Below are 25,246 nucleotides of genomic sequence, written 5' to 3' on the forward strand. Positions count from 1 at the left end.
ATATATTTGTTTGCCAGAAGCGACCGCAGTATGGTTGTATTGGAACTTGAACGAACAAACGCTTTTTAAACAACAACACTAAACTTAACAATTCACAAAGTTTTCAGAATTTTCAAATTCAAACACGCAATAATTGAGCAGTGGCCAAAAAACTGTTTTGTAGTGTTTAAAAGTCTCTATAGAATAGCTTGTATATCCAGCACTAAGATAATTCGATAAATAACGACACGAGAATTTTAACTAAGTACGTTGTACCAATGTATTATGAAAGCCACACACCCACCAAAGACGTGCTTTAACTGGCATTTGTTATATATTTAATACCTTTATAATACACATTAAAATAAGTTTAATTATTAAAGTGTACTAAACTGGAGTCGGAAGGGATACCAGTAAACTAGAATTGGGTTTAAAACCGTTTTGGGATTAAAACCGTTTCGATTTTCATTTAAAGTTTGTGTGTTGCAGTGTCCGTGGAAGAAAAGTCGCGGTTGAGTAAGTAACACAATTGAGTAATGTATTTTACAACCGACGTCAGTGATGGCGAGTCGTCACTGTAGTTCCGCTTTTTATCAATGTTGTGATTGTGACTTGTGAGCAGGCTTTTATGGTTTGGCTTAGGCAAGCGTTAAGCAGTTTAAGAGACAGAAACGACTTATTCAAAAAGTTATACTGGTTAATTCTCCGCTATATATAGCTGTAGGAGTATAGACTATCTTGTAATAGAACGATTACTTTGAAAGAATGTTTCGGCCTTAAAAACACCTGTAGAAAACTGAATAGTTTTGTATTGATAGAAATACTTGGCAGATATTAAACGAACTAGTATACATGTTGGATAATTTCTATTTGGATTTACGACAGGTTGTTTTAATAACTGAGTAACGTTTGAATGAATTAATGACGCATTTTGTTGCGTGTAGGAGATACCACTGAAATGGACGATTTGTTTGTCGAAAGGTTTCGTTTTTGCTAATATCATTCGACAACATCTATATTCGACCACTTCATGGTCAAGTGTTCCCCCTAGATCCGCCCTGATAGGCAGGTTTACAAATCAACTGGGAATGAGGCAAGGAAAAGTTAAGGTTTCAAAATTTGTCTGTTAAAATAATAGGCTTTTGTACAAAAGTCACGGTTCAGTGAAATCAACAAAGGAGAAAAGTTCACGGGTGATGTTTGCTTTGACCGATACGCTACCTGTGGTAATAACGCCAATGCAGACACGAGGCTGTTGCAGTTCCGCTTTTGGCCGATGTTGTGAAAACAGTTTTGAATTTATTAAATGTTGCTGCACCATCTGCAAAGACAAAAATAAACTTTTACTTTTGTATTTTGGTATTTGAACAGGTTTATGTAGTAATAAAGTAAATTACTAACACATTTTTGTTGAGTCTACCAAATATCACTACAATGGCTAGTTTTGTTCGTCGTGCCGTTGCATATTTTGCTAACATCATTGGACCACTTCTGCCAGCAGCACAACCAATGCCTCCTGTTGAACAGCACCAAGCTGAGGGACAAGATCAGGTGGAAATTAGAGAAAGCGTAAGTACAACAGCATTTTCCAGCAACTAGCGGAGATTTACCATAGCAGGAAATCGTACATAAGAAATGGGTATGTTTTAGAACGGTGTTTCTTAATCAGGTAAATGGTTCACCCCGGGGTGAATAAAATTTTTGCAGGTATGAACCAACTAAAAGGGGTAAATAAGGGTGAGACATATATTGCGTCACAATCGGCAATGTGGTGTTGATTTGTTTGTTGACTTTAATTTAGCTAGAAGCAGCAATAAAAATGGCAGTATTGGAATGACTAAGGCAATGACTTGACTTAAGCGCACTTAAGTCACTGTTTTCAAATGACCTGACTTGACTTGACTTGACTTAAGTCATTTGGGCCAAAAGACTTGACTTGACCAAAGTCTTTCAGACAAATGTCTTGACTTGACCTAAGTCTTTTAAACAAATGACTTGGGTTGGAATGAAGTGTTTTTTTTATAAAATTTAGTTATTTATTCAATTTTTTGCACATAAAACAAATTGTGTGATATATATTGTCTTTTTATTATTTTTTAGTTATTGTTCATGATCGTACGAGTTTAAAATTCAAATAGTTTAACGTTTCATTGTTATGACAAACGGAAGTGACTTGAAATTGACTTGTCGACTGGGACTTGACTTGTTATTTATTCAAAAAGACTTGGCTTTGACTTACGTTATTCTACAAAAACTTGTACGTTATTTTACAACAAAGTTTTAATCTAAGTTTGATTTAAGTGCGCAAAAGGCAAATTTTACTGCGCAAATCGTCTGGTGTGGTTGCGCCATTGCGCAGTTGCTCACCTTACAGGAAACACTGCCGGCACACCTTTTAAAGACCCTCGAAAATAGTTATGTTAATGTAACTGAATTAAATTGCAGAGAATACTCCATATTGGTGACATCATACAGAACTTTGGCCAAGAACCTGAAGTTGACATCGATCGGCTTGGTGAGATTATAAACGTTGTGCTTTACCAACTAGACATAAAACTGTGGATGAAAATCATTAATTAGGCCTTTGCGATGCTTGCGCACAGTAGTGACTGGAGGGTAGCCTCTATTGCAGGAGCGTGCAACCTTTTAAACTGCCGGGGCAAATGTGTGTATTCGGATTAGACCACGGGCCACTTGCATAGCTCGTCGTCCACCTGCTAGTGCACTGGTCGGCAAACTTTTTGTTGCGGCCCAAAGTAGTATTTTCAGAGCTACTTAAAGGTCAACTACTTATTACCACTACGAAAACAGTGGCGGATTCAGGGGAATATTTGGTTTTTATGTGAAATCTTAAAAATAAATATACGCGCGAAGAGCGAAAAATTTGCGTTTACATAGAGTTAAAGTTGGCAAAAAATATAGTTTTACAGGCTCACAAGACCACATATGGCACGTGGGTCTTTCCAAGCTGAGCCAATTTAAAACATTATACGCCACACCAATTGTTAAAATAAAGTGTAATGAATGTACGGCTATCATGCGGCCAACAACTGCGTTACATGATAACACCAAGCTATTCAAAAATAACTCGTGGTCCACAGTTGGCCTACCACTGTGTTAGTGATTACCACAAAAAAATTGCTCACACACGTACGTTGAACCGAACAATGCCACCTTAAAAGCGACGAATTTTCTCAGCTGTGTAAACTTATTTAGATCGAGATGTTCGCCGTAAAAAACTACTTTTTAGCTGCGCTGCGCAGAGAAATTTGTTTCTTTTTTTACAAATCATGTGAACATTGAAACTAAATATAAAATAATTACATTTCAAATGAGCGAAAAAGACCAAACGGACATTTTTAAGATTCTTTCTTTACATGACCATAAGTAGCTATTCGAAAGCATTTCAAAAACAAAAAAATTGCAGCGCTCAGTGCAATTCACTTTCACACAAAGTTGTACACTTTCAGCAACAGCATTCAAAACACATTTTGTAGTTTTATTTTGTTAGCAGGCCACGCTCTATTCTAATATGTTAGCAGGTCACATTCTATTCTAATTCTGATAAACTAAAAAATTACATGCTATATAAGGCGACCTAGAATAAGGAACAGTCAGGAAGTTTCAATATTTTAACAGTTACCTGAATGTTTAGTGGTGCGGGCCAAAAACCAAAGCACGCCGCGGGCCACATATTTTGGTTCCGCGGGCCGCATTTGGCCCGCGCAGGTTGCACGCCCCTGCTCTATTGCATTCTGTAGTGCCTTTACGCCAGAGTCAGTGGCGTGGAATGCTTACCCAAAATCACACAAGTGACGTCATTTGGCGTACAATATTTTCGGTCATAAAATTTACCATACCCAAATTGCCGTTTTTGGTGTACGATTTAAGCCAAAAAAAATTGGCGTGAATCTTTGACGGCCACAAATTATAGAATGCAGTCAATGGTGTGTGGTAGCGGGACAAATTCGGCCCGCTAATGAATATAACCCGGTCCACTACCTCCTTTATGATATGGGTAAGAGGCCATTTGTCATATTTTTGGCTATTTCAACTAGATTAATGCGAAAAATTTCCAACCTGAAGGCGTAATATCTACCCTGCATTGGAACTATCAACTATGGAAGTTTCGCTAGCTCTGTGCGTAATGGTCAATTAAAACAGCCCGCAGAGACGTTTCTGGGGTTGGTTTTGGCCCACGACCAGGAAATAATTGCCCACCTCTGCTTTATAGGACACACTGAGCTCAATACGTTTTTTCTCAATATTTTAAGAGTATATTTAGTGACGCGGGGACTGCAGTAATGATGCCGAAAATAATTTTACTTGCCTAATTTGTATAGCGTTATAAATTTAGAAGCAAGTTGTCTGGTTATGTTTCCTCTTATTAAACTTTTGTTACAGGCATAAGGTACTTCCGTTCCGTATAATGAAAGTTGTTTATAAGTGTTTATTTTGTATTTTTTGCGATTGTTATATTGATAAATTCTGAAATTTAGAAAACGCAGTTCTATCACGGTTTAACAATAAACTATTTTTGACTACCTAGGCGAGAAACTTCAACAGAAACTAAAAGAACACAACAACGCGTTGATAGGAAGTCGCGAGTGTTTACCGGTCCCCCCTGACATTATTCGCGAGCAAGAAAACACCACAGAGGAATTTGGGAGAAGCGGTCTTCGACAACTCTTGACGCTGAATCTGGGCGCCATCTTTTACACCATCTCACAGCTTTTTTCCGCAGCAAAAACAGATGCCGAGCAAAGAGCAAGAAAGAAAACAACCAATCGAGCTGCCAGGGATAAATATGTGAAGGAAAAAGGTAATATAGTCGGTGTCGTTGGTATTGCCGGTATTGGAAAAACGACCTTAGGCCATCAGTATTTGGAGTTAGTGACCCAAGCGCACACTAACATGCCAGAAACGTATGAATTTCACATTTCCTTGCGAGATTTTGATTACAAGGCCAAAATGAATGTCATGCAGTTTCTGCTCATGTCCTCCATTCCAAATTGGAAACACGATCCAGTAACCGATAAGGCCTTATTAGAAAAGCTAGATGCCTGTCCAAACGTGCTTATCATTATGGATGCATTGGACGAAGCAAAAATGAAAGATGTTTCTCTTGAAGCCCCTGACATGAATTTGTACGACTGTGGTAATCCAGAAGTTATCTTCAAAAATATTTCATCCGGTCATCTTCTTCCAAATGCTCACAAAATGGTTATCTCAAGACCGAAGGCTTTTCATCAGCTGGTAGCAAAATCGAAGCCTCTCTTCGTGGTGAAGTCAATCGGATTAGGAGAAGAGTCCCAGCAACTTCTGTTCAAGAGGATGTGCTGCAATCAGGCAGAGTTTAACGAGATTAATAGGCAACTTGCCTTAAATCCTATCATAAAAGCCCTTTGCTTTGTTCCTGTATTTCTTAAGCTATTTACGCCCTACGCAAAGAAACACCAGGATGGAGGCGCGGTGTACTCTTTGGCAGATGTCTTTTCTTCTTTTTTAGAAGACTGTGTCACATCGCAGCATTTCCGCCCTGACCCCTCCGAGCTGTACAAGCTATTTATACTTGCAATTACTGGAACATGTGACCAAAAGTATCTATTCGACGACAATGACATGTCTAAACATAACATCCAACTTGAACTTGTCGACTCCTTTCTGAATCTTCAGATTATGGTCAATGAATCACGGGTTAGGATTTTGGCTGGTCATAAAAAATATTTTTTTTCGCATCTTAACTGGCAAGAGTTCTTCTCCGCGCTCCACCTCATGTATTTTTTCGATCTCTCCTCAAATTTGAATGCTTTCCATAATCTGACGGGAAAGGACCAATGGGAGGTCGTCATGAGATTCTTGTTTGGCCTGAGTAACTCTAAAGTTCACGAAAAAGTGGTTGGAATATTTCCATCTCTTGCTGACCACGAAATCCATCATCAGTCTCAGGTGTCCGCATTGCAAACTATCTATGCTAAAATGGTATTTGACTACCGCAACTCTGTTCAAGATTTTACTGCATCATTTTTTAATCTGACCAATTACAACTCTTATGAGCAATGGTGTGACTTCCTATCCCAGCCAAGTGATTTCATATTGCTGAAGTTGTGTGGTTTTGCCTTTGAATCGAAAGACCCCAAAATCACGGAAACTATAGTGAACGCCATTCCTGACAAGATTGTGCTCATAAGGACCATCCTGCCTAGTGATGTGTTATATCTTTGTCACATTCTCGAAAAAACAACAAAAGAAATTACCTTCGTCATCGGATATTACCACCAACCGGCTACTTTCACTGGCCAGGGATTGAAAATGTTTTTGAAATCTGCCAAAGGAAAGGTTTGTACTGCTAAATACATAACAATAATATTAAGCCTGACGTATATTCCGGAATAGCCAAAAAAGGAGACGGGGATGCGAACATTTTTTGCACTATGTGCGAATAAATGTGCAAAAATGTGCGTACATTTTAAAATGCTTTCAAAAAAATGGGCACTTTTCTTTAACAATGTGCGCACATTTTGAACTGTCTTCAAAAATGTGCGCACTTTTTAACAATGTGCACACATTTTGAACTGCCTTTAAAAATGTGCGCACTTCTTTTAACAATGTGCAAACATTTTGGACTGCCTTCAAAAATGTGCGCACTTCTTTTAACAATGTGCACACATTTTGAACTGCCTTCAAAAATGTGTGCACTTCTTTTAACAATGTGCACACATTTTGAACTGCCTTCAAAAATGTGCGCACTTTTTTAAAAATGACATTGTTAAAAAAAGTGCGCACATTTTTTGCACATTTTGGCGTGCACATTTTTGCGCACATTGTGCAAAATAATGTCACGTCCCCTGTTGCAAAAACGGTTATTTAATAAATCAAATCGTAATTGTTGAAAATGAATATAGAGTTATTCGAAACGTTCAAAAGATACCTACTTCTGTATGGGCTTTAATATTCTTCTTACGTCAAATCGTAATTGATTAAAATAAACGGTTTATTTTTCTTTAGATTTTAAAATTGCACATCAGCAATGTGAAAGTTGACGTCGATGATTTAGAGGTGCTTGCCCGACATATTCCACAAATGGAGGAGCTTGGTTTTACGTCTTGCAACCTCACCAGTCAGATGTTTAACATTATATCAGATGCCTTGATGAGGCGAACAACACCGGTAAAACTAACGTACTTGCACACAAAATAACTTACTTGCACATAAAACGTTTTTATCGAATAGAAAGCAATAATGTAAAATATATCTTTAAAAAATGTAGTTTTTACCTATAAAAAAATCTTACTTTAAAATGCGGTTTTTAACATATAGATAAGCGTGTTTGAACTAAGCAGCAACCAAGTTGATGCTGATTGCATGTTCCACATCATTCGATGCCTCAAAATGATTACAAGACTGGACTTTCTGAAAATGCAATTTTCGATTGGAGAATTTCGTCGTTTGACCAGCAATATTGCTATTCGACATGAGCCGGTAACAAAACAGTTCAACTTATACAACTGCTCATTTCTCTAAAACAAAACCGCATTTATCAACAATTAAAAAAGGAAGAATAAAAGTGAAGAACGTTGTCATATATTAATGCAATATTTTACCTTTAACTCAATGACGAGATCCGATATCAATAAGGTGCGATAACGTATTTGCTAAAGCACACTTTCCTGCTTAGCTTAAATGGTTTGCCGTGTCGGAAAACCATCTGGGACCCCATGAACTGCAATCCCTGGCAAGCTGCGTCCACCAGCTGGAAATCCTTACTATGTGTTCGTGCAGAATAGATGGTACCGACATTAAACCACTGACAGATGCTATAGAGGCGTCAAATCGAAAGGTATTTTTGGCAAAACTTTTATAAAATGATCAAAAATTTAACATAAGCTTATGAGGTTGATTATACTTGTAAGTATAATGTAACTAGAACACTTTGTTATGCTGATACGGAGTACACTTTTTATGCAGATTCGATGGTTAGACTTCACTGACAATGCTATCGGAAAAGAGGGTTTAGACTACATTGCAGATTGCGTTGGAAATGTCGAGGTTCTCAGAATCAGCAGCTGCGACGCTGGAGGAAATGATTTTAAGAAGTTAACTCAGAACATTGCAGCACTGGATAACCCGGTAAGTAACTGCCCGATATGCATTCGGATTCCTACCGAAAGAAAGTCCAAGGATTACTATGGCATCCCAATTCACCCCTTTTCTAAATAAATTGTAACCTTTTAAATCAGCTCCTTTTTTCGATGTTAGTTCATATTGCATGCAATCCTAATCTGTAACATACTAAGTAACACGTTCAAGTTCAGATAAGCACATGTCACTTCGCAATTCATTTAAAAAGATTTTAGCGTGGATTATTGTGATAATATAAATGGAACAATAGGCAAGAGGGTATACACAAAGCTGTTTTCTTTGTGGGCGGGATCCGGTATTTTCAGTGTTCCCCTTGTGTAAATAGAGCAACTTTAAAGAGAGGCTCTGTCAACATTCCACGCAGACGTTTGATTGTAATCGTATATACAGGAATAACAAAGACAGCAAATTGCCAACAAACTTTTTCACAGATACTACTCGACTTCAAACCTTTAAACCTAAAATGTTATACTAACATACCTGATAAACATATTTAGGGTGGACCCTATCCCCAACAGGGGACGTGGCGTTATTTTGCACAATGTGCGCAAAAATGTGCGCGCAAAAATGTGCACGCTAAAATGTGCAAAGCGCACATGGTTAAAAAAAGTGAGCACATTTTTGAAGACAGTTCTAAATGTGCGCACATTGTTAAAGAAAAGTGGGCACTTTTTTGAACCTCTTTTAAAATGTGCGCACATTTTTTGCACATTTTGGCGTGCACATTTTTGCGCACATTGTGCAAAAAATGTTCACAACCCCGTCTCCATATCCCGGTCACCAATTGTATGGCATGCATTTGGTCTCAAATAAGTCTTCTGCATTTGGTTTGTATTTATGATGAAAAAATAGTTTTCCTGCGTGTTAAATACTTTTAAGAGCAGTGCTATGCTATGCGTTTTCATGCACGTGTCGTTTGGCTTGGGACATGCCAAACATATGACTGCGCCCAAAGCAGGGTTGCATGAGTGGGAAAAGTTAGTAGGCGGCTGTCCGACGTCCGCTATACGGGAGTCTTCGAATAGATAATCTAGCCAAATTTATATAAATGTTTGTTGTTGGACGGATTATCCAGTATCCTGATAAAGTTTCTCTTTAGTTATTTTTTTATTTTAAAGATATATCTACAACGTTTTGCTTATAACTTTGAAAGAAGATTCGGAAGAAAAATATTAAAGTACCTCATTAACTGTATAAGAAACAAAAATTAATAAGATCTGATTTTCTCAAAAATTATTAACGATTCCGTGGTACAATTTTGCAAGTCTTTAGAGTCATAAGCAGTAATTAGTGGATAATTTGGAATTTAGTGTATTGCGGTGAATGTTAAATAATTTTAGGTCACATTTTGTCAAAATAATTTAATTGAAAGCATTTGCCAGCATGCTGAAACGGTATTTACGGCATTGAATTAAGAACGACAAGGTTATAGATAAAACGCAAATCTATCGTAACTATTTCTGCTCGCGGATTGTGCAGTGGAGTTATTTTCTGCCATGCATGTGGCTTTGTAAAACGATTGCAATTCTCAGATGGATTGGCTTCACGTGAGTGGCAACTGTCTGCAGAAAAGCGGAGTGGCGTACCTGTCCGGCTGCATACGAAACGTCTTGTCACTTTCCATGATGCATTGCAACTTGAACGACGAACAGTTGAAAATTCTGTGCCAGGCCATTTCAAAACGAAACGGTCGCGTAAGTGCATACTCTTCAATATTTGTGTTCTTTGAACAAGTAAAACACCTTAATTGTGAGCAGCACAATATAATTATGCCCCTTATAGTACATTCCACAAAGGTTTTTTTCTCCTACGATACTATGTTTTTTAATATCAAAATACACACGAATAATATCGAAATCGCCTTCTTAACAACAAATATATTTATGGTTGAAGATGGGTTTGTTGGATATAAGATTCAACATTCTTGGGGATGAGTCAGCCAGGTACCTTGACTCATGCTTAAACAACATCACGCGTCTGGAGATTAAAGGATGCAATTTTTCTGATCATGCTCTTCAGTTTATCCGTTCGTCACGGGATCGAAACGTAAGTCGGAACATTACATAAACTTAACATGTAAGTCGAAAATGGCTCAAACAAGGTTGGAGGTCGAACATTTAAAGCGTGATAAAACAAATTACGCTACTCGGACAGATAAAAGTCATGTGAAGTTAGCATAAGCAGGGCTAGACCTTTGCATAACATACAGCCACGGGTGTGTTGGCCGAACTTTAATAACCTATGAACTGTAACTATAGATTTAACTATGGGTTAAAATGGATGTTTTCAATAAGCGTCAATTGTTTAAATTTGCGATTGGGTACAACGCGATCAAATGAAAACAAAAAACAGCAGCAGAACGTTTATTTAAAAGCTTTAAGGTTTAATAAAATATTATTGGTGGAAGGCAATCGTGAACACTACTCAATGCAAAAAACATCCAAATTATTTCCTATGTATTCAGCTCTGTGTTGTGGATGTCTTGCAAGACGAGCTTGAATCATCGCCGTCTTCCGATCAAACTACCCCGAAGGGTCACCAATGAAATATCGGAAATGAAAAACCGAACTGGATTAGCTTTATTGAATTTTGAGCATTTATATTAGCGGTTGACGAACATTATGTATGTGTTTCGCCATTTGTTTCTTTTAGCCCATTTGTGCAACAAAATTCCTAAATTCATCAAATTAAGGTCTATAAATGGCCAACATAATCCCTGAAACTGTTAGGGAGAGGGTATGGGACGACCGTGAGCCATCGGCCTTGCATCGGCCGTTTTGGTGTCGACGTTTGGATACTCTAATTTGACCAGCGCCGTAATGGCGTCGCTGTCTTGGCACCGGATTGTTTTTCCCGGTTTGGGGTTAGTGGTGGGTAATGGTAAGGTTAGAAATTGGGTTTAAATTACTAGGGGATTGAGTGATTCAGTAAGGGGTTGGATTTTAGGGTTAGGTAAAACGTTGCAAAGGCCAGAGTCTGACCATTTAGGTCTTATTCCGACGTATTTAGGACTTATTCCGATTTAGACGTTATGTCAACTATTAGGTATTAGTTCTATTTTGGTCGTATTTCAAACTGCGTTTTAATCGCATTGACATTGTTTTTATTTCGGTCTTAAAACTGGAGTCCGAAAATGCATTAGCTGTATTCCGAAAATACATTAGCAACCTAAAATAATTTGAGTACTTTGGACATTTTATTGCACCAAAAACGAAAATGTGCCGCTTTGAGACTATTTTACTATTTCTATTGCATAAACGTCACGCCCCTTCATTAAAGGCATGCATATTGCATATGGTGTAGGTCAGTGGTTCTTAAACTTTTTTTACCGCGGACCCCTACATTTTTTTTATGCTTTGCATGGACCCCGGTAGACAACAAATGCTCCAAAATGACGTCATAAATTGCCACAAAACAAATAGACTTCATGACTCTGTTATTAAGTGTTTTCTTTTAAAAGTATACACTTGTTTTTTAATTAGGCCTTCATGGACCCCCTAAAACAAGTTCACGGACCCCCAGGGGGTCCATGGACCCCAGTTTAAGAACCCCTGGTGTAGGTTGACCGAAAACGATACAAGTCTGACTCTTTGTATGAGCACAAAATCTGTAAAAAAATTGATTCTTTTTTAGTCTTGTTTCATAAAAATGGACATTTTGTATAGGAGCCATGTGGTTTTCAAATATTTCAGGTAGTTTGGTATTTTTAAACTTTACCGGTAGCCTATACTATTTTCAAAATGTCTATTTTGTAAATATCTTTGATTTTTTGAATTGTACGGCTTTCATAAAGGGGCGCCCAAATGCATTTCACACAATATATACTGGCACACAATTTAGTAATATGCTGATTACAGATGTACTAAGTTAGATTATAAAAAAAGTTTTTATATAACTTGCCTTCTTTTAGTAATTATAATAAATTATAAGCTTTGTAGACAAATAGGCAATTATAACTACTTTAATAAAAGCATAAAGTGCGTAACAAAATAAGTTATTTGATTCTGCTTTTATATGTATATAATATGTTTTTTTTATTTAGAGTTTAGTGCGTTGTGTACAAATAGCCTTTTCTAGTTTTTGTCCTTACCAGATTAACTGATTCTGTAAGCTCTTCCGTAATGTTTATTTGGCTTTCTTCTAATTGCCTTGTTTTTGTACCAATGTATTTTTGGATGCTGCAAACAGAATAAAAAAAATCTAACAACTGTCTCGAAATAATTTTCTTCGTAAATTTTAAATGTATCATTGCGTTATTAATCTTCAAAAGGGAATGGCTAAATAAATTTCATACCCACTAGATATATAACCACATACTTTTTTGTTGCGATTTCCCTTCGAGATATATTTTGTTAATACATCAGTTTCATCGTAGTTCGCAGATGGACAGGCGTTATCCACCTTGCAGACTAGCCCAAAATAGCCAGACATTCGTCTTCAGAACACGTTTTACTCCTTTCAAAAACGAGGGCATTAAAAAATAAAGTACCGCTATAGAGATGAGTATCAACCCGTCTTTCTTATTTCTTTGCATCGCGAAAAGTATGAAAAAATTGGCGTTAATTTAATGGCTTGGTTGTATTCTTAATTTGGACTTTACGTGGTGACGTTGTGTGTTACGCAATCCACTTCGAAAAGCAACTTAATTAGTTTTTAATCTAATTATTATGAACCTAGGCAATAACACAGTATTATTTATTTTTAGACCCCAAAGTGAAGATAATATTGTGTTGTTTAAATTCTTTTTAAAAACCAACAACGTTTGTAAATTTCGTACATCAAACTCTTGTTAGTTAAAATGCAAAAAAAATCATTGAGGCAAAATCTGGATAAAAACATGCGTTTCGCGATGGAAGTGTTTTGCAAGTGCTCTTGTTATACTTTTTAGTATCGTTTTGCGAATGAAGTGACATACTTTTATCTTGAAATACAATGTTTCGACATTGCACACAAATCGTAGATAACAGAGATCAATTGACCGTTCCTAGAACACATATTTAGGTGCCTTGATACACTTCTTTAAAGTAGCTGGGCCCTGTGCATCGCTATTTATCTATAGCCAAGACAACCTTAATAACATTTAATATAGAAAATTTCAAGTTCGGATGGTGCATTTATTTTTACCTTTGCACCTCGTGATTTTTTGGTAATTCTTCACTTAATTATTATGTTTTGTTATCTAGTTACGTAACTTATATGCAAGTCACTGAAAAACTCTTACACAAGTGTGTGCAACTGCGATCTAACCCTTCAGAAGTCTTTTTTTTTCGTACATAGTTCCGACGCGCTAAACTCCTGTTAGCTCGGTTCGTTCAAAAATTATTTTTAAATAACCACTTTTGACAATTGAACGCAACATCTATTTTTTAGATTTTCAGGAAAGTTCATAAAGTTGCACGATTTATTGGATATGGCTAAAATGACTGACGATGTGTACGTTTTAGATTTATATTACCTGCGGAAATGGCACAAGTAAATCTTTTCAAATGTACCGCTGCGTTGTGGAGCACTGAAATACAACTGTTGTACTTTGTAAGTGACGTTTAAAAGACAAATAAAATACAAGTTGGTAAAGTTCAAACTTTTTAAATGATATGAACATTTGACGTACAAAGTAAATGATGACGTAATCGCAATGATTACGTAACTACAACACGGGTGTTTCATTTGAGATTACAAGCAAGGAGAAGATATATAGCGGTTTTCACGTTCATTTTCACATTACAATCTTCTTTATCGTCAGCGATATTCTAGTCATTTCCTATTTCGGTTCGAAACTGTTGCACAAGATCAACTGATTCCATAAGCTCTTCAGTAATGTTTACGTTGCTTTCTTTTAACTGCTTTATTTTTGTATCAATGTATTTTTGGATGCTACCAACAGAATACAAAAATCCAACAACTTGTCTCGTAAATTTTAATTGTGTCACTGCGCTCTTTATCTTCAGAGGGTATGTCTAAAAAAATGTTATTATACCCACTAAAGATATGACGATATACTTCTTCATTGTAAATTCCCTTAAAGATATATTTTGTTAATATATCTGTTTTACCGTATTTAGCAGATGGGTCTATCGCAATAACAGGTTTTATCCATCTTGAAGAGTAGCCAAAAATAGCCAAGCAGCCATTCTTCTTCAGAACACGCTTTACTTCTTTCAAAAAAGAGGGCATGTCAAAATAGTGGGCCGCCATAGCGCTGATTACCAAGTCCACACTGTTGTCCGGAACATTACCAAGTCCACACTGTTTTTTATCCTCTCCAACATGGTAAGCGACATGCTTCAACTGATTTGGATTGTTGGCTTTAAGAATTTGACTCGCGCTAACATCGAAGCCCAACACTTTGTGAAAATACGGAGCGAATGGTTTCGTTGCTTGTCCAGATTCGCAGCCAACGTCAATCATACAGTCGTACACATTTTGCGTTGAATTGTTTTTCTTCCTAAGATAGCTCATAACAGTTTTGTAACTTCATCCGTATAGTTTATGCGATACTTGGCGCATAATTTAGCATTTTTTTAGTCGAAATAACGCAACATGTCGATGTTACACTTGTTGTACTGAATTAACAATAAACTTTTAACAAATTTCAACAGAACTTGCCTTTTTTGCTGGGAATAAAGTTTGCCTCCTAATTGCTGAATATGATTAAGTGGTTTGTTGTCATCACTTTCATATTTCGACGTGCCATGTTTGTTTAAAGGAGACGACCCGGATACCGCCTACGCCGGTATATCGACAAGGCGTTTCCTGAAACAATAGGTCAATGTGGTATTATTTTAATCAGACCACCCTGAAGTTTTGTTACTTTAAATAAGGCAGATTTGGTTCGTCTAGAAAGTTATAGTTCAAAACGTAAGTGGAATAATCAAAGTAACATTTTTTAACTATTCGTGTATTTGTTTATCGATTAGCAAAACGAAATTTTAGTGGTGGAGCTGGTATGTAGAGGGATGTGAATACCGAGAGATAATTCCTGGCCTGTAGATCCTTCAATGTGAAGTTGCCTGTTCTAGCAGAATGCGGCAAGCATTGGCGTATGGTTGTTCTCGACTCGCTCCTCTCTGAGCCTGTGTAGCTCAGTTGATAGGGCGAGAGTTCGATCCTCTGTTGGTAGTTCGTGAGTTCGAGCCGGTAGGTCTTAAGTTTGAAATTTCGGAGGTCGTGAGCCTGTCCTTCTTGTATCATTGATATTCTTCGAGTCTGCGATGGCTTTCGGTGTACTAATGATACGTAGGCCAGTATTATCGTTGGTCAAAAAGCAGCTTTACAAGGGCTAGATCACAGTCGTTAATACACATATGTGAGATGTGAGTGCATGTTTCATTGAATAGTTAGAGAAGCATATTTTGTGTGTTTTACGTAGTTCGCTATGAGACAGACATTTTCTTTTCTTTTAATAAAATCACGTGGCCGGTGATAGACCTGGCACAGGCCGGGCACAGCGGTCGACGTATCCCTTGCAAAATTTAATAGATTTTAAAGGGGTATCTGGGTTTCCTAGGAGTTTTGTTTTGCTGAACTAAAATATTTATTTGTGCGACCAGGAATTTTTTAAACATCAAAAAAAAAAACGTTTACGTCATTAAGGAGTAACCTCAGAACACCATGCAGTTACTATAGATTGTTAAAATAAACTGAGTTTGATGGGTGTAAAATGATTCTCAAGAGGTTGTCTGGGTGGTCGACATGTACTGCTTGTTAAACGAAATTTGAACAAGAAAAAACAAACAAAAAACTAAAAACTTAGCAGCATGGAAGAAGCTCCCGCTGTATTTATAACATTTACTTCAGTACCGTAAATAAGTCGTGATTCTAAACCATTGTTATGTCATAGAAGCACAACGAAGTTGTATTATTTGGGACAAAAGTCGTTGATATGCAAATAAACTTTAAACCAGTGGTTCTTAACCTTTTATGGCTTGCGGCACCTCTCAGAAATAATAAATAAACTACCGCACCCCTACAAGATTTTTCCGTTGGTAATTCACTAGAATATCACAATAAACGGAACTGGAACAACACACATCAACTCTACACAACGTAGGAGGTTATAACTAGATTTATTCCACTCTAATTTTACACAAAAATTTGTGTTGACATAAATCAGTATTTCAAAGATTCTCAAATATCTCTCGACCCCCTTGGACATTAGAAATGGCACCCCAGGGTGACGCTGCGGTGCACCGCACGACGCATTTGGGCCAAAAATGTTTTTATGAAAATAGGCGATTTTATCCAAATAGCTACGACGAAAAAGGATCGAGATTTGCTCAAAGCGCTAACGATTTTTGAATTTACGATATTTAAAATGAACAAAAAATGCAGTTTGGAAAATTGGCATGGCCACGTGGCCCCCTTGGATTCGTCATTGCCTAAGAGCCCCGTAAATACTTTGTAAAGCCTGATGTTTGTATCAAAGCGAAAATTTGGCATAGCCTAATTACCATGAAACTCTATTCCGATTGAAATATTTTGATATTCATTTTTGTTGGTCTGATTTGGTATGATTGAGAAAACTGCATTCCATCAAAAAAAATTCTTTTTGCAGTTTCTTTTTCTCGATTTTATACAGGTTGACTCGCCTTTAAAATAACAAGACACGACATTTAATCTGGTTTTCGCAAATACGAGGTGCTTGATTTTTGCAAAGAAATGTTTTTGCATGCTTTGCGTCATTCCCGTTCAAATGTTGGAGCATATGCGTGTTCCTCCTTGCAGCGCATGCATTCACGATAACGCAATATGTCGATACATCAAACATTGCCTGCACCAACGAAAAGTAAGGCAAATCCAGTTTGTTGTGAGATTCGCATTCACGACTTTGTCGATACTATTTGCACACCCGATCCGTTAGAAATTAGTGCTTCTCTAAGCAAAAAGGTCTACGACAATTAGGGCATCCAATGGTAGAAAAGTCTAGACTTTTAGACCTTGAGGTCCTGGCAATGCACTGATTTGGACCTTTAGGAAACTCCCGGCGTAGATAAATTGAAAATATTCGTTGAACATTCACAAAAGATTACAAAAAGTGTGAGATGGAATTAATAACACTTGACCCACCCCAACCCAAACGCTAACCCGAACCCTAACCCAAATAATGTGCGTTAATGTAATAATTATTTGAATGCTGGGGGAAAAAACAAACTCGGTGGGCATAAGATAGTTTCTCGTGACGTCCATGGTATATAGGATTGTTACGTCACATATTGATGTATTAGGGCCTAAAGCGTTTATATAATTATTAAATCAACGCACAATATTTGATTCAGGGTGCTGGTTAGCGCTTGGGTTTGGGTTGGTCAAGTATTATTAAACTTAATTGTCCGAGACCTCAGTCTAAAAAAAGTCGGGCTTTTTGACCCTTCGGATGCACAAATTGTCGTAGACCTTTTTGCTTATAAATAATTTCTAACGGATCGGCTGATTTACACATGCTGGTTTATACAGCAGTGGCTTTTTGCAAATATATTTTGAAACAATTTGTTTTTTTCTAAAATGTATATTATAATAAATTGATTTTCTTTTGAATAATAGTAGATTCGTTGAAAGTCTGTAATGGGTCACTTAGTGGCACGCGTTATTTTTTGTCCCCTATTCGGCATATATAGTCTCCACGCGTTGGAAAACTTGTTTACTAAGGTATTTTGTCGAAAAAAGTGCAACGAATAAGGCAATAATACACACTATATCAAACGTGACTTTTTTGCTTTGTTAATAAAAGAATTGTATTTTTATTTGAAATTTTGCGGGTTGTCTATGTTTAAGGGTTTCTAGCTTCTTGCTCCTTTAGGTAAACTAAACAACAAACCACTATTGCTATATTTGTTTTTTGCAGCACGCAAACACCGCCATGTTACGTTACTACAAGTCAAAAAAGATTGCCGAAATGTACGCCAAGTATCGCATGGACTATAGCCAAGATGTTATTAAAACTGTTATGAGTTATCTTAGAAGCAAAAACAGCACAACACAAGAAAGGAATGACTACATGTTAGACGTTGGTTGTGAAACCAGCCAAGCAACCAAACAGTTTGATCCATATTTTGGCAAAGTGGTTGGCTTTAATATAAGCGCAAATCAAATATTTGTATTTACCTGATGCCTAGCATTTTCTGTCACATGGCCAAGTTTAGTGATGCGTTTTCCAATATTAATACATAAATTATTTATGTAGGATCAAAGCATATTCAACAAATTATGACATTCTACAAAATGTAGGCAAATCGATTAGCGATGGTATGTTTATTTTTGTTAAATTTTGACGAAAAATAATTAGTGAAAAGTGCTTCAATTAACAAAATTAAAAAAACAGAATTATTTGTAAATTGTGAAAATTATTTTTTTGAAACAACAAACGTATGACAGATTTCAATCCCTAGCGGCGATGGGCGATGTAATTGTAATTAATATAATTGACAAGGCAAAATACATTTCCAGTCAATAACATCAAACAATCATTTTCTATTTATTTATTCATTGCTTTTAAAGTAAAATTAAATCGAATGTTAAAGAACAAAATTAAAAGGTTAAATGACTAGAACGATATATGATATGTATTAATGATATAGATGAATGTTGTTTAATTTTAATTGATGCAATTTACTTCTTGGTAAACTGATGATTATACCACCAACATCGGCACTCCATTCATGTCGCTATCTGAAATACGATTAGAATAGGTAACAAAATTACGCAATTTATGTAGTTTGGAAAACCAGTGGACTAGTTATATCAAAATTTTTTGCTCTAAACAGCAGTGTAAAACTACTTAAAAATAGCAGTAAGGGTGAAAGTATAATGTTTTTTTTTTCAACAGTTTTCAGCGAAGACGTCACAAAATATGATCTGTTTGGTCTGTGACCACATAAGCGTGCCCTCTTTGGTCGGTGGTCAATGCTGGTACAGCTATTTTTTGTTAAAATGTATTAAAACGGGTCAAATTAATCTTTAAAATGCTGTTATAATTACTTGCATTTAAGCAATTAGTTGCTAATGCCAAACTGCATAATTGTTCAAAAAACAACAATTTCAAGGGTGACTTGCAATATTTTATTCTACTTGTGCTTGTTATAACTTTTCCATATTAAATAACAAAAAAAATAATTAAAGGTTGTTAAAATTCTACGACTTTTGTACACTCAAATAGCTGATATTAATATTTATTTGCCTTTAATTAGTTTCCGTTGTTTTGTTCAATCCATTGAATAACCCACAATCATCATAAACACTATATAACAGGCCAACATCTAAAAAAGGTATTTTGGCAAAATTAGACACATCTTTGTGCAATGTTAATGTGGAACTGTGGATGCTAGTACGGAAACGGTTGGGAAGGACTGGTTCAATAGCACCTATCGAATTTTATTGATATTTCTGGTAGGCATTTCATTTACATACGACCTTTATGTTAAGACATTATCGTAGCATTTTTTTGTTATAACTTTTTTGTTTAGTGTAGAAATAATTATCGTATACCTATGGTTTGATCTAACCTTTCTTTGCAAATAGTGGTTGGCTTTTGTCCATCTTGATCTCCAACTTTTCCAAACCTGACGTTTCCAACAAAGTGGATCGTTTCATCTGGAATATAATTAAAAGTATCGTTTTATAAAAAAAAAAAAAAAAGTAAATACGCTTCATGCTTTAACTTGAATAAATCTAAAATAGCAATGTTGATGATATTGTGTTAAAGTTTAAACGAAATTGTATGTAAAACGCTAAATATCCTAATATTTTTCTTACGTCTTTTTCTTGCAGTTTGTTAGTTGTTTTGCAGTACCCACTGCTTTTGTAAGACTTTTGTCTTCTGGGCACATTTTTTCTTAGACGAGTCATTTTTAGGCCTTGCTGCAAATATAAAAAGTTTGTTTTTAAATTTTAAATTAAATAGCAAACATTGCTTTCCATTTAGCAACTTATGATTTAAACACTTGATTTTCTACTCTACTTTGTCCTAAATACTAATTTCAAGTGAAAGTGTTAAACATTGTGCGAAATGCCATATTCTTACGAGATGTACAAATGTTTTAGCCAACTAGGTTATAGTTCACTTTGCTGACTCTTTTAGATATAATTTTGTAGGCCAAAGTTAAATCAGAGTAACGCCGTAGCGCCTGTGTGAAAGCGGTATTAATAGAATGGCGCGTTTACTTGTCTCATTTATCTATGTAGCTATAAAGATCTTATTTTTGGTCTCCGTAAATTCCACTTTTTTTTGCATTTGATTTAAACAGTGAATAAAAAATGAAAAATGATCATATAACCTAAAAAGCTATAGAGTTCCTTTGTTTTGTGTCTGAAATAGGTCACTAAATTAGGGAAAGGCGCGAACGTGATTTACTATTTAAGCAGTAAATTCGCCTGGTGCTAGCCTTGTGTAAGCTTCCTGAAGCCGCATGATATAGCTGATAATTTAAAAAAATATTGTGGTATTTATCATTAAACCAAAGTGCAACGTTGTGTGTTTTGTTTAAATGGAACGACTAAGCACACCACCTTGGCTATACGTCTGGCATATTTTACTTAACAGAAACCCGTGACATATGTCGATCGGGAATCACTAACAAAGTAAAACCTTAAGTCTTGCCAGCAATTATTCAAATTGCGCGAAATTTGATTTTATATAAACACCCTTAAAAATCCGATTGAAATATGTTTGTTACGCCGATTTAATCTGACTAGTGATGCTACCTGCCAACTCCACAACTATAAATACCTATCAAAAGTATATTGCATACAATTTGAAATAAAACGTTATCTAAAAGCACTAATGAACGTATGTTTGTTTCAAAGTTAATGTAAGACAAGTCCGCCACCGTCTACTACGACGACTGCCGGCTAACGACTGAGCGAAAATGCCGCTAAGACATAGCATGTTATAGTCATTACGTACAAAAAAAGAAACACGAAAGTTACACGTCATATTGGGCCATTTAAGACAGGCCGGTACTTTAACAAACGTGTCTAGGCACTCTTTTAAAAATTATGGCCATTCTAAAGGCCAATTTCGGTGCCAAAGCGTGAGCGGATAAGTGGTTTATTTTTGCAGACTGTAATTAAACATGCAGCGCAAGTCGTCGGTCGTGCAGCGCACGGATGCACGAACGCTTATACGTAAATAAATTGAACTTCAACGAAAAGTTCAGAAGTTTCAATCAAATGAACGAAATTGCTTTAACAGCATAACAACACGGAAAATTTTGCAACATCCAATATTATGTTATGCCGCGGAATGTAAAATTTGGCAAGCGAACATTGGAACGCGTAATCCAAGATCCTATATAGTTATCTGATTGTAATATAACTTAATGATAATAAGAACTCTGTGATTTGGCTTATGGCAATTGACCGATTCAAGTGTTTAATGTGTTGGTAAAAACGTAACAATTTTTATATACAGTTTTGGTGTTAGGTATGCTTGAGTGAACTGCATTTCATCAATAAAGTTTTTTTTTGGAATTTCTTCACAATTTTTTACAGGTTGACTCGCCAATGTTCGTGCAAGTTTTGCGTCATTCCCGTTTGAATGTCAAGTATTTGCGTGTTTCCTCCTTGCAGCGCAATCCTTCGCAACAGGAATAGTTAAAAGTCGATAAATCAAAAATTGCACGCAATGCAAAGGTAGGGAGGAAATCCAGTTTGTAGTGAGATTCGAATTCACGACCTCACCGATGCTATTTACATATGCTGGTTGCAGTGTCTTTTTGCAAATATGTTTTGAAACAATTTATTATTTTTAGAAAATGTTTATTATATTAAGTAGCTTATATTTAGAATATTAGTATACCGAAATAATAAACGCAGTGGTCTTAAAGATTTATTTTGGATAACGCCATGTTATGACGTGGCTGTATAACGCCATCTCTAATAATACATTCAAGTATTTAGTATTTTGCTTGCTGTGGTCCTTGTACAATTTTAAGTTGTGTAGGCCTGGTGATATGTTTGATTGGAGTAACATGCGAAACAGGTGCAGATAGAGAGGTGTACACTGCCTCCAGGTCTCAAGGTTCCGCATTTAAATTTGCGGTGGTAAAATATGTTTTTTCGTAAGAGCACCAAGATAACTTATAACAGTTTTACTATCATTTTAGCTATAGCGATACTTGGCGTACAATTCGGCAATCTTTTTTGACTTGTAGTAACGTAACATGGCGGACTGGCGGTGTTTGCACGATAACAAAATAAACACATATAGCAATGGTTGTTCGTTTTTTAGATTTTCTGAAAGAGCAAGAAGATAAATACCCTTCATCATAGAAAAAAAACTGTTTTTATTAAGAAAGCTTATATAATGATGTCACGCTTGATAAAATGTGCATTTTTGCCTCATTAGTTGCACTTTGCTGTGTTACAAAGCGACCTATTATAGATTTTCGACAAAGCTACTTTAATTTTAAAACTATTCTATTTATTACAGTAAACATTTTGGAAAATAAAAAAATATTTCAAAACATATTTGCAAAAACACATTGCTGTCTAATTCAGCATATGTAAATAGTATCGGCGAGGTCGTGAATGCGAATCTCGCTACAAACTGGATTTGCTTTACATTGCATTGCGTGCAATTTTTGATTTATCGACTTTTAATTTTTCTTGTTGCTAAGGATTGCGCTGCAAGGAGGAAACACGCAAATACTTGACATTCAAACGGGAATGACGCAAAACTTGCACGAACATTTTTGTTTGCGAAAAACATGCACCTCGTAGTTGTGAAAACCCGATTTAAATGTTGTGTCTTGTTATTTTACCGGTGAGGCAACCTGTGAAAAATTGTGAAGAAATTGCAAAATACAAATTTTTTGATTGCATGCAGTTTTCTCAAACACACCAAAAATGTATATCAAAATAAGTTAATCGGAATTAAGTTTTCATGGTAATAAGCTATATGACAAGTTTCCGCTTTGATACAAAGATCACTCAGTATAAGTCACTGGGCTCTTGGGCAGTGACGGATCAAAGTGGGACCACGTGGCCACGCCCCCCTCACCGAACTGCATTTTTGTCCGTTTAACTAGTAAATACAAAATTATCTGGTTTGATGTTAAATACCCCAAATACTTTTTTTTAATCATCGGCTTTACCATGCGGATTCAGCAAGCTTACTCAAGGCTGGTAACACGTGAATTAGAGATTGAATGTTCACAGCGCATTCGCGCGTTTTCCTAATTTAGTGACCGATTTCAGACACAAAACACAAAACTGCTTTTTACGTTATAGGTTAATTTTTTTTATACGCTGTTTTAACCTAATCCAAAAATAATGGGAATTCATGAAGACAAAGAAGTATATCTTTGGAGCCACACAGATAAGTGAGATAATTAAACACGCCATTCCACTATTGCCGCTTTAACACAGGCTGTGAGGTGTTTGTCTGATTCTGAGAAAGCATTTCCGATTTCAGACAAATTAGCATCAAACAGAATAAGGACTACCAAATATTTCACTTTGGCGTACAAAATTATGTCTAAGAAATTGTCGGTAAAGCTTGTGAATTGTCTAAAACATCTGTCCATTTCGTAAGAATATAACATTTCGTAAAAATTTTAATACTTTTATTTCAGGTTTTTGTTTTGGGGGCCATTAATTTTTTTTCAGATTATTTCCTGTTGAAAAGATTTTTTAAGTGATTTATGAGTATGCGACGATCCATGAATAATAAGTCTCGGCGTCGCAGGTATTGCGTGTTGAAGATATGCTATAGGAACACTGCTGTACAATTGTAAAGAATATGATGTTAAGATGAAGGTTAAAACATCTACACACAGCAAAACCTCTACACATATCAAATGTTTGCGTGTGTGCTGCAACAAGTGGTATATTTTAAAAGCCAAGCGCGTTACTCCAACCTAGGCTTAATATAACAGCTATACAATTGATATATAGTAATAAAACACAAGGCTATTTTGTATCTAACGTGTAAAGAGTGCTATATTTGGTCATCTTTACAAATAACACGATACACAGCCCAAAGAAGTGTTAATGAAAATACAAACACATTTTTTCTGTGCAACCTCGAGGTTCATATAATATAGTCCCTCTTGCCAATTTGAAATGTGAATTAACGTCGCATGACAGTACTAAAAAATATTTAACTTTGGCCTACAAAATTATATCTAAGAAATTATCAGCAAAGAATTTTTTAAACTTTTACGTTTATCTTGAAATTAGAGGCGGATTCAGGAATTTTGTTTAAGGGGTCATTAACATTTTTTCGGAATATTTTTCAAAAAAATTAAACGTCATGATTAGGGCATTTTTAGGAATCGTGCTGTTGTCGAATGAACTGGTGTTCAATATTATGCAAGTGAAGTTAGGTAAATCGCGCGAAGCACAAATAATTAGATAATTCGGCAGCAATTGCATTTTGCGCAAAGCTGTGGAAACGCAGCAGATATAAAAACATTACACGCCGGTGCCTTTAGGCAAAAAGGAATTTTTTTAAATAATTTAGAGCAGGGGTTCTCAACCTGTAAGCTATGGCCCCCTAAATAAAATTTAATAAAAATTGGCTACTAGTACAGCAATAAGTTGTGGACTCCTGAAAGCCGTAAGAAGGCACGACAACCCGATTGGGCTTTGAGAAAGATAGTTTGACATGTTTGGGGCAAAACTAAGCAATCCGTACCCTACAAGCTTAATGAAATTGACATGCCATTGCTGCTGCCTTCACCATCGACATATCGTTGTGAGTGTGGGTTTTCAACAATGTTACTTCTGAAGAGAAAGCATATTCAACATGCTGTCTTGGATATTCAATAAGACATGCGGCTGGCTCTTTTCACCACTCAACCAGCAATTAAGACATTTTCAGAGCAAAAATAAGCTCAACCATCACTTTACCTGAATATGTAATAACTAATTAATGTATACTATAATTTATTGTGTGTTGTATTTATATCATTCTTATCATTCTATTATTCTATTATTAACTACCGGTTTCTGTATAAACCAGTTTTTTAATTAAAATGACGTTTTTTAATTTTTTAGGTTGAAAAAAGTAGAGGCTATTGGTTTTTCGAAATTTTTAAAGGGGGCCACGGTTTAACATAGGTTGAGAACCCCTGATTTAAAGTATGCGGAAATCCATAAATAATACGTCAAGGCGTCACAGGTATTT

General features: G+C 36.0%; 1 protein-coding gene across 1 annotated transcript; it reads left to right on the top strand.

Moving 5' to 3' along the window:
• The first annotated feature begins 1,362 nt into the window (after window positions 1–1,362).
• On the top strand, window positions 1,363–12,311 carry LOC146140851 (NACHT, LRR and PYD domains-containing protein 14-like). Its single transcript, XM_083391864.1, has 10 exons — window positions 1,363–1,548; window positions 2,425–2,494; window positions 4,529–6,318; window positions 6,988–7,149; window positions 7,300–7,461; window positions 7,658–7,819; window positions 7,948–8,109; window positions 9,654–9,815; window positions 10,015–10,167; window positions 10,586–12,311. The coding sequence occupies exons 1-10, from the start codon at window positions 1,414–1,416 to the stop codon at window positions 10,664–10,666; spliced, it is 3,039 nt and encodes a 1,012-aa protein (XP_083247990.1). The 5' UTR covers window positions 1,363–1,413; the 3' UTR covers window positions 10,667–12,311.
• Window positions 12,312–25,246: the final 12,935 nt, after the last annotated feature.

The sequence above is a fragment of the Ascidiella aspersa genome, chromosome 6 (genome assembly GCF_963924565.1).
Source record: "Ascidiella aspersa chromosome 6, kaAscAspe10.2, whole genome shotgun sequence".
NCBI classification, from domain to species: Eukaryota; Metazoa; Chordata; class Ascidiacea; order Phlebobranchia; family Ascidiidae; genus Ascidiella; species Ascidiella aspersa.

Bases quoted from the DNA above. Each gene is read 5' to 3' on its own strand.
- LOC146140851 (XM_083391864.1), top strand. From the start codon at position 1,414: ATGGCTAGTTTTGTTCGTCGTGCCGTTGCATATTTTGCTAACATCATT. The intron at 6,319-6,987 runs GTTTGTACTGCT...ATTTTTCTTTAG, and splicing joins TGAAATCTGCCAAAGGAAAG to ATTTTAAAATTGCACATCAG. The intron at 7,150-7,299 runs GTAAAACTAACG...TTTAACATATAG, and splicing joins TGATGAGGCGAACAACACCG to ATAAGCGTGTTTGAACTAAG.